Raw genomic sequence first — 10,864 nt, 5'->3', positions numbered from 1 at the left:
AGGAGGAGGAGGAGGAGGAGGAGGAGGAGGAGGAGGAGGAGGAGATTGGATTTATACAGTGCAGATGTCTGCCCGCTGTATACATACAAATAAGAAGCCCACCATTTCAAATAAAGTGTACACAACCCCCAACACATACACATATACAAGTTTCGCAAAGATTCATCATATTGTTAGAAACAGTGAGAGGTACCTATTTCTATTTCGACTTCTTCATAGTCAGGTCCTATTATCTTTGGCTTTGTATAAGGATCTTCTGAAAAGAAAAAGTGCATGGCTTATTTTTTATTATTTTCTGCTACTAACAACAAATGTTAACATATTTGACTCAGGATCATGATCTAGTAAGCCCCTTAGCATAGCCATGCACATAAACTCCTTTGCCTCAGACACTCCATCGAAATATATGTTTTTAGCTACCTTGAGAGCTTCTAGAAGCCCTTTTGCTTTGGAAAGTTCCTAAATCATGGGTCCTTAACCTTTTTTAGCCTATGGGCACCTTTGGAATTCTGACACAGAATGGTAGGCATAGTTACAAAATGGCTGTCTGTGGCAGAAGGTCAAGGCAGTCACAAAATGGCTGCTGCAGCTTACTTTCAGTCACACAGTGAAGCTCCTTGTGCCAAATCTGCACAGCCTAGGGTTGCCAGATCCCTCGTCACTCTGTCAGGGGGATTTGTGGGGCATTCCAGGATGTCCCTGCTGTCATTATGTTATCTGGAAGTGACGTCATCATGCCAGGGTATCATGCAGGGATGCTCTGGTTTAAGGACAAAACTCTATGTTAAAACCAGCTCAAAACCATAGAGTTTGCCCTTAAACCAGAGCATCCCCACATGACACCCCCAGCATGGTGATGTCATCATGTTTGGGAAGGCACGCAGGGACACGGCTGTTTGGGGGTGGGTTTTCTCCCGCCGGCCAGGAGCAGGGTGAAGCCCCCAAAACAGGGGAACCCCCGCCCTGACCTAGGGACTGGCAAGCCTAGCACAGCCAATCAAATATCCCGTGGCCAATCAGAAGCCCTACTGGGCAAAACCACCCACTTTCTGAAAACCCTTGGCGAGGGCCAGGAGAGACGTCAGCAGGTGCTATGGAACCCATGGGCACCACACTGGGATCCAGTGTTCCCTCTAAGCTGAGTTAGTGTGAGCTAGCTCACAGTTTTCTAGCCTCCGGCTCACACATTTTTGTCTTAGCTCAGGAAAGATGGCTCCAGAGCAAACTAATGTATGCAGTAGCTCACAACTTTAATGCCAGTAGCACACAGAGTAGAATGCCAGTAGCTCACAGAGTAAAAGTTTTGCTCACAAGACTCCACAGCTTAGAGGGATCATCACTGGGGACCCCGTTCTAAACAGAACTATATAATCAATATTGTTCCAAATGGATAAACAGCAACATGCTTGGCACTTTCAAAGGATCCTGCAGGTATATATGTATGGACAAATTACATCAGAATTGGTTAACCAAGCAACTGCCCCAGGGTGACTTCTAGCATCAAACATGTACACAAAGACTCCCTTTAACAAAAAAGACATTTCCCCACCAAAAGAAGCCTTTCTACATCAGAAAAAGTCATTTTCTATTGGAGGAACTATTTCTCCCATGACGGAAGTTAGATCCTGTGCCTCTCTTCTCCTAAGGTGGATCCTATGATTCTTTCCTGCTAAGTCTTCCTTCACGGGAGAAATAGCTCTGTGCCAAACAAAATTACCTTTGGAGTTTGCTTCCAGTCTTACCTTCTTTCACTTGTATTTCTATTGTGTTCGTGGCACTGTATATCTTTCCTGCATGAAGATAGGATGCCACACACGTGTAGTTCCCAGAATCCTCAGGTGTTAGCTTTCCTATGTACAATTCCTCCTCTGTTTTGAAGAGGCAGTTCTGTTCCAGTTAAGACATTAAAAAAAAAAAATTATTGAGCATAAACTTAGAAATGCAAAAGCACACAAGGGCAGATAAATGAGCCAACCCCACCCCTTCCCAAATCTCAAACAACCCTGTCTGCTACTTTGCTCTGAACATTTTGTTTTTTAGTAAACATTTGACAGCTTCCTGTTTACTATCCACAATGCCAACCTTAGAGTTGCCTACTCCAGGTTGGGGAATTCCTGGAGATTTGGGAGCCTGGGAGGGCCAGGGTTTGGGGAGGGGACAGGCCTCAGTGGGGTATAATGTGGCAGAGTCCTCTCTCCACAGCAGACATTTTCTCCAGAGGAACTGCTCTGCTCTCTGGAAATCAGCTGTAATTCTGGGAGATCCCCAGGCCCCACCTTGAACCTGGCAGCCACAGACACCTTAAGCTGGGGCTGCCAAGTGGGGGCGGGAAAACCCACGCTTTGGAGGCCCGATTTCCGCCACCGCGGAATCGGGCTCCGGGGGGAACTCCGCCCCCCGAACTGCAGTGTGGCTCTATGGTTTTCCCTCTGACGATCTGGGCCACGCCCTCAACGTGAGCGACGTAAGCACGTCACTTCCTGTGACGTGCTGGCGGCGCACGCGCGCACCATCGACGAGCTCCCGGAGCCCGGCGAGGCTCCCCCGCTGCCAAGGTAAGAAGACTTGGCAACCCTACCTTAAGCAGATTTCTAAGTCAATTGTATGATGTTGATGTATATACCTTTAAGTGAGCCCTCAAGAGCTAGTAGAACCAGACCATGTTGCCAGCATCACACAGGAAGTGATGGCATCATGCTGCAACATCACTGCAACATTCTGGTACTTGGGCAATAACAGCTTCCACCACAGAGCTTTTGCCCAAATACCAGAGCATCACCCAGACATCACTGGTGCAACGAAGCCACTTCCTGTGTGACCCCAGCAACATGGCCTGGGCCTTCCTCTTTCTCCTGCTAAGTCCCACCACCACCAGCCAGCTGATCAGCAGCTGGGGGGCAGGGCCTGGAGGTGGGGGATCCCTGCCTCCAACAGGGGGGTCTGGCAACCAGTGTTCCCTCTAAGCTGAGTTAGTGTGAGCTAGCTCAGTTTTCTAGCCTCTGGCTCACACATTCTTGTCTTAGCTCAGGGAGGATGTCTCCAGAGCAAACTAATTTATGCAGCAGCCAAATCGCTCGCTCACAACTTTAATGCCAGGAGCTCACAAAGTAGAATTTTTGCTCACGAGACTCCACAGCTTAGAGGGAACAGTGCTGACAACCCTACTGCAACTGTTTAACATGTATGCAGGGCTTTCATATAACATATGCACAAATAAACACAATCTGAGACATTATATTCGCGTACTTCATCTAGTGGTGTGTGTAACCATGTCCATATGGATAAAATTAATTGTATTCCATTGCCCCATCCACAGAAATCACATTGCAAATGTAAGGCTTGCTGTGTCCTGAAGAAACGATCAGATTTGTAGCACCCTCTGTGGTCTTTACAACTAGCACTACTCGCTAAATGAGCCAACCCCACCCCTGCCCAAATCTCAAACAACCCTGTTTGCTATTTTGTTCTGAACATTTTGTTTTTTAGTAAACATTTGACAGCTTAGTAAACATTTGACAGCCTCTTTTTACGTCTCCAGACCCCCTCCCAAGTGATTTCTTGCCCCCAAGTCCTTAACAGCGATTTTGAATAGTGTCTGTTCCCAGGCGGCACTTCATCATCTGATCCCCCCCAAAGTCCTGCTAGTGTCCTTTATATCCCTGATCACCTTCTCCCAGATGGTTAATTGCTACAGCGTGGAACTCTATTTAGACCAGCGGTTCTCAACCTGTGGGTCGCGACCCCTTTGGGGGTTGAACGACCCTTTCACAGGGGTCACCTAAGACACAAATTTTCGATGGTCTTAGGATAGGGCTCCCAAGTCTCGCCAAATCACGGCGGGGGATCACCAGGACATGATGCTACAGTAGCAAAATTACAGTTATGAAGTAGCAACGAAAATAATTTTACGGTTGGGGGTCACCACAACAGGAGGAACTGTATTAAAGGGCCGCGGCATTAGGAAGGTTGAGAACCACAGATTTAGACAACTCACATGCTATCACACTAAAGCAAATCAGAATTTGTCACAAAATATTGCATTTGTGTTACATTAAGTGTTCTAGCAAGAACATTTTGTACACTGGAAATTGTTTGTCACGTATAAGTCAAGTTCAGGAAATCAACAATGGTCTAAGTCTTGATAAGAAACACAGTCTTGCAGCCAAAACTGCTGTTTACAGTATTCATTCATATCAGAGGGACAAGAAGAGAATTCTTGTAACCATTATTATTATTCTTTTCCAAATGCTATATGATCAATTTCAAAACTAAAGCAAAACATCCTGTATTTATTCTTGCAGTGCAACCCTAGACAAAGTGACATCCTTCCAAATCCACTGAAGTCTGCAAATGTAGAAGGGATTAACTGTTTAGGATTACACTGTTAGTTACCCTACATGCCTAAAAGCTTCCATTATTGCCCCCAAATAGGACCCTGACTTGAAAACTATAATGTGTGGCTATAATAAAATTTAACATTTCTTTTTAATATCTCTTGTTTTTTCTTGGATATTTACAATGTAATCCTAAAAACACTTTCCTGGAAGTGAACCCCACTGAATAGGCCCAAGCAGGATTCTGAGTAGACCATTTTAGGATGGCACCGTAACAATTCAATCCTAATCACATTTGCTCAGAAACAAGTCCTGGTTTATTTAACAAGAATTGCTCCCAACTTAGTTGTATAGGACAGCAGACTAAGCCATGCCCCTCAAAGTGTTGCCTACATCCTTCACAGTAGCGAGTACTAGAATCTTGACCTGGTTAAAAACAAGAGAGTTAAAATTCACTTCTAGCTCTTGTATTGTTTTGCACCACTAAAACAGACCAGGTGGGAGCGTCGGTGGATTAGCAAAATATGTCCACTGACATAATGGGAGGTAAAGTAAAGGTAAAGGTTCCCTTGCTTGAAAGCCAGTCGAATCCAACTCTAGGGTTGCGGTGCTCATCTCCGTTTCAAAGCCGAAGAGCCAGTGCTGTCCGAAGACGTTTCCGTGGTCATGTGGCCGGCATGACTAAACACCAAGGCACACGGAATGCTGTTACCTTCCCACTGAAGTGGTCCCTATTTATCTACTTGCAATTTCTTGCTTTCGAACTGCTAGGTTGGCAGGAGCTGGAACTAGGGACGGGAGCTCACTCCATCATGCGGCACCCGGGTCTCGAACTGCTGAACTACTGACCTTCCACAGTCTGCAGTTCAGCGTCTTAACCACTTGAGCCACCACAGCAGTTAAGCATTTCCCATTGCATGTTCCAAGACTGACCCCACTGTAGTGCATTTGAAAGGTGTGTCAACTAGATCTCTTCAGACTTTCTCATTGCTCAGAACTGTCTTATAGTACCTTATACCATGTTTTCTTGACAACCGTTCCACCATAGCTCGCAGCACTGCATGAAAACAGATAACCTTTTCCAAGTATTGCAGGAGAACCAGATGACGTATGATTTGTGGTTAAACAACTTCCTTTATTTTTGGGGAGCACATTCAAGTCCCAAGAACGGTTGGTGCTGTGTGCTCCATTACTAAAGGGAAAGAAAATATACAAAGGAGATTTAAGGAGGCATTTAAGCTGGATACTACTTATCCCATAATGACAAACAATGCTTCACAACTCACTAAAGTTATATTAGAGAAACAAACATCATACAATATAAAAATTTAAAAACACAGGGTTATGTCACATCAAAAACGTATATGGTTGAATGTCATTTTGGAACTTACTGTTTCAAAACATAACAAAAAGGCACTACTTTTCAATAATTCTTTTCAATAATTGATGGTTAAGTGCATTTCACATATGACAATATACTAACTTAGTTGTGAAAACCAGCTTTCCATATTTTTGGTGGCATTCTGCAACCAAAGATGATGGTGTAGCCGCACTGCCTAATTTTTGCCCCAGTTAGTAAACTAAAAATCATCTCCAAATCTATCTACAGTACCAAGCCCAGGGGTCGTTTCGTAGAAAAAGAGCTAGGGGAACTCATTAGCATATGCCACAGCCCCTGACATCAGGGGCCCGGCGGTGAACCTGCAAGGCTAGCGGGAGTGCGAGGAAGCCCCGCCAAGGCCCTCCCTGGCCCCAGGCAGGCAGGGGTGGGGAGAGGCGGGGAGGAAGCAACTTACCCTCCCTCTTCTCCTTCCTCCTCCTGGCTGAATGAGGGCTGGAAGCAGGGTGGCTGGAAGCAGGGGGTGGGGCTTCGTCATGTGCCCCGCCCCTCCGCACCTCACCCGGGGGAACTGCAATCCCCACCGAATCGAGCTCTGACCAAGCCTTTCAAATAACACAACCAAATCTTAAACTCTAATACCAAGTAGCCCCTCAGTTCATAGATTATTCCTATAACTGTGGCCCAAAATTTGAATTTGATGAGAACTGCAAAATACATACATAAAGCAAGCTCTAATTGCCTGGCATCTCTAAAAATAATATAAGGAGTTAATCAATCAAATGGTTTGTTAATAAATGGTCTACACATTAATTATGTTTTGGAATTACAGATTTTTCCCATACGTAACATTTGATAAGATTTTATATATTGCTATACATTTCTAAAATAATTTTTTTCAAAAGAATGTAAGTTATTATCATATACTTGAGGTAACTTGTAAGATACCATTGGTACTGCACGTTAGTATCATTTTCTTCTAAATCCATAGAACAAAGTTTGAATCGAGTGGCAAACTTTGTTCTACTGCTTCAGACCAACACGGCTACCCACCTGGTTCTAAATCCATAGATACCCTTGTTGAAGGGACATAAATCCAAATTCACTTCTAAACTGTCCCTGGAATCACTTGACCAAGATTTTCTTCCCAATCTGATTATAATACTTCATTTTTAAACTCTTTTTCAAGGGTCCCCTAGATAGACTAGGTGTTTAAGCTCACCCTTCAGTAGGCAAGCACACCCCAGACAACTGGACAAACCATAGATATTCACAAGAAAGACTGAATTTTACAATAACAAAGAAGAACTGTGGAATCCTAAAGACAAACAAATTTTAGATGCCACAAGAGTACGGTGTATTTTTGGTACAACCTACTTAACACAGCTACCCTTCTGGAATTATTCTGCCGTGTGTGTGTGTGTGTGTGTGTGTGTGTGTGTGTGTTCTGTGCTGTCAAGCTGCATCAGATGTATAGTGACCCTATGAATTAATGACCGCCAAAACATCCTAGTACCGTTAAAAGTCATGCTCCTGAGTAGCTTTAATTGCACGGATGTAAGAAACAGCCTTCAATATCATCCATTCTGGCAACAGCTTCTCGACAGTTGTGTTCCTACAGGGAAATCATATTCTGTCACTAAACTATAGCAATAGCTCATGAGGAAACCCAAATTCTGTCAGCAGCCCTTTCCCCAATTCATTTCAGTAAGGCTCGCAATCAATGCAAATACTTTGAAGACTGGATGATAACTCCTTGATTATACAGCTACATTTAGAAGAAGACATACAGCTGTAACTGTCTTGGTACGCCTTTCATCCATTTTGTTTTCTGAACCCCTAAAATTAAATAATCTTATATGTGAACAGTGTCGCATGGCATCTGTGGTGAAGAAATACTAGAGATATTCACCTACACTTTCCTCCTCTTTCAGCACTAAGAGATTCACTGAGCAAGAACCTTATATCAAGGTCACAAACACCTACACAAAAGAGGCCCTGGCCTTGACCCAATTTTGATAGCCACAGGAACCAAGAAACATATATCTCATGAGAGGTGGGGAAACAACTCAAGCCTCAAAATGTACACCTTGCCCAAGATCTCAAAAAAGATTACTCACTTGCTCACAGCTAGATGCTCATGTTTTTCACAGAATAATTTTTTTTTTAAAGACTGAAAACCTTCCCCTATATAAAAGGACTAAATTTGTGGTTTTCATCATCTAGATTGCAGGATATTCCTACTGGGAAAGGGTAACTCAAAAGGGAGCCAAGCCACCTCCTATCATGCTATATGTCAGTGATGTAGCCTATTTTTTAATTTTTTTGCACATGCGCAATTATGTTGCAACATTATCAGAGGGGGAGATACAAAAGGCCGAGGGAGCGCGGGGGGGGGGGGAGAGAAGTTTATAACTGTAGAAAGTGTTGCTATCCAAATAAACTTTCCTGTGTGAACAAGGCACCAAGATTGAAGGCTCTGTAGTCTAGAGGGTTCATTTAAAATGAGGAACTAGCAAGAGGCAGGCAGAGGAGAGCAACTAGAGTGTTGATGTTTCACAAGAGTCCGGGCGCTGTGGCCAAGCGGACGGAGCCCACTTTTTGCTCTCCCCCGGGCCTCGAGCTGGCCGCCCACCAACTGCAGCCTTAACTATGTGAGTCGCGCCAGGTGCCCTCAGCTGCTATGAGGCTGTCAGCTTGGAGGGGCTGTTGTGGGAAGGCATGGCCAGGGCACACATTGTAACAAAAAAAAAGACATTGTAAAAATGAAGAAGAAAATGCACACTGCTGTATTGTAATGGTCAAAACTGCATTGTAATACAGCCAATGTTATGTTTAAATATATCTATTATGTTTTTTAAAAAATAGGGGGGGCTTGCGTGCAAGCTGGATAGGTCAGAGAGCCTGGGATTGTTTGTTGTCTTCCCAAAGGAGCAGCTGCAGTACTCGGTGGAGTACTTAAAGTGACCATTCAGAAAAAACAAGATGGGTAGCCATGTTAGTCTGTCTGTAGCAGTAGAAGAATCCTGTAGCAGTCTACCACAAAATTTGTGGTAGAGTATGACCTTTCGTGAGTCACTGCTTGCTTCTTCAGGAAAAAAAGGGTTGTTCAGTTGTTGCTTTTTAAAAATGCCCATTTGAAGCAAAACACTCTGACCCCTCTGAGGTTCAAACTAAGGCCCTCCTGATTATGAGGCCGATGTGCTGCCTACTGTGCTAAGAAGGCTTCGGTGCATGAAGTTTGTAACTTTCCCATGTAAACAAGGCACCAAGACTGAAGTGTCCATCTTTTGGATTTTTAAATATCTACTTCTTATCCTCATTCTTTCAGAACCAGGGAAAGCTGCATCTGCATCTACTTCTAAAAAAGGGTAATAAGAAACTTTACTTAGGAATTTTGATTTAGAACCACATGGCTACTGCAGCCTGTTGTTTCCATATAGGCAAAGATTATCTATACGCAGCACTGATCATGGAGAACACTTACTTGGGAGTTCTAGCAGTCATGTCCATACTGCCCATTTATCACAGCGTTATAACACGATCAATATTATGTTTTTAAAAGATTGACGTAAAAAAATGGTGAATATCTCCGGGAAAAACCGGGGGGGGGGGGACTGTAGGCAGAGGTAAGACATGACACTGATGACCCAAAATGGCAGCACGTTGGGAAAACACATTAGAATATGGGAGTTCCTCACTGGAAAACAGCGATTTCAGATCCGGAGGGGAGAAAAGCACGGAAACAGTGGACTTGGAAACCGCAGGGCAAGTGGCCGCAAAGTTCAGATCCACTCCTGGGGAGGCAAAATGTATTGTGGAAAGTTTTGCATAGTTTGATTGTTTAAGAACACCAATGCGGGAATTTGCACTTTTGCAGAAATGGTCACAAAGAGACTTGGCACCAACTGCCAGGGAGAAGGCATTCCACCCTCTAGCCCTCACAAAAGAATAAACCTTGTCCACAGCATTCATACACTTCACCTCGGAGAGTAATGCAGCAGCATAACAGAGGACTCTGTCCTTTGGTTCCAAAACATTTAACTTTAGAGGTAAATAACCAGACGATAATCAGTAGCCAGTGTATCTGTTTAAAAAGAAATACTCTCAACCATAAGCTTATCCCCGCAAGTAACCTCGCTGCAGCATTCTGCACTGATTGAAGTTTCTGAATTGTGCTCCAAGGTGCTCCACCCCCCTCCAAGCCAGCTTGTTCTGCCTGTGAGCTTTCCAGGGGTAACTTTTGTTGTTGTTCAGTCGCACAGTCGAGTCCGACTCTTCGTGAACCCATGGACCAGATCACGCCAGGCCTTCCTGTCTTCCACAGTCCTCTGAAGTTTGCTCAATTTCATGTTCGTTGCATCTATGACTCGGTCTAACCATCTCATCCTTTGCTGTCCCTGTCTTTTTTGACCTTCAATCTTTCCCAGCATCAGGGTCTTCTCCAGTGAGTGCTCCCTTCTCATTTGGTGGCCAAAGTATTTGAGCTTCAGTTTCATTATCTGGCTTTCCAGGGAACAGTCAGGGTTGATTACTTTTAGGATTGACTGATTTGATCTTCTTGCAGTCCAAGGGACGCTCAAGAGTCTTCTCCAGCACCATAGTTCAAAAGAATCTATTCTTCGGAACTCGGCCTTCCTTATAGTCCAACTCTCGCAGCCATACATGACTACTGGGAATACCATTGCTTTGACCATGCGGACTTTTGTTGGCAGGGTGATGTCTCTACTTTTTATCATGCTGTTTAGGTTCGCCATCGCTTTCCTCCCAAGGAGCGCTTTCATGGCTGCTGTCACAGTCTGCGGTGATCTGGGATCCCAGGAACGTGAAGTCTGTCACTACTTCCACAACTTCCCCTTCTATTTGCCAAGGAGTGATGGGGCCGGATGCCATGATCTTAGTTTTTTTGATGTTGAGCTTCAAGCCCACTTTTGCGCTCTCCTCTTTTACCCTGAACAGGAGGCTCTTTAGGTCCTCTTCACTTTCAGCCATTAGAGTGGTATCATCTGCATATCTGAGGTTGTTGATCTTTCCCCCAGCAATCTTAATTCCCACTTGTGATTCATCACTTAATTCCCGCTTGTGATTCATCTAGGCCAGCATTTCGCATGATGTACTCTGCATATATATTAAATAAGCAAGGCAACAATATACATCCTTGTCGTACTCCTTTTCCTATGCTGAACCAATC

The 10,864-nt window shown here is 44.3% G+C and overlaps 1 protein-coding gene across 1 annotated transcript in view; it reads right to left on the bottom strand.

The window, feature by feature from the left end:
* The window catches only part of IL18R1 (interleukin 18 receptor 1), a 39,726-nt gene that overhangs the window by 19,963 nt on the left and 8,899 nt on the right, over positions 1 to 10,864 (bottom strand). The window contains exons 3-5 of the mRNA XM_015410891.1: positions 5,346 to 5,526; positions 1,743 to 1,887; positions 194 to 256 (exon numbers count right to left, since the gene is read on the bottom strand). Of these exons, the coding sequence (XP_015266377.1) occupies positions 194 to 256; positions 1,743 to 1,887; positions 5,346 to 5,526 (389 nt within the window). The remainder of the gene's footprint in view (positions 1 to 193; positions 257 to 1,742; positions 1,888 to 5,345; positions 5,527 to 10,864) is intronic.

Source organism: Gekko japonicus, unplaced genomic scaffold (assembly GCF_001447785.1).
Source record: "Gekko japonicus isolate JY-2015 unplaced genomic scaffold, Gekko_japonicus_V1.1 scaffold353, whole genome shotgun sequence".
NCBI classification, from domain to species: domain Eukaryota; kingdom Metazoa; phylum Chordata; class Lepidosauria; order Squamata; family Gekkonidae; genus Gekko; species Gekko japonicus.
Note: the sequence above shows the minus strand (reverse complement) of the source record. Positions and strands in the feature narration are given on the sequence as shown.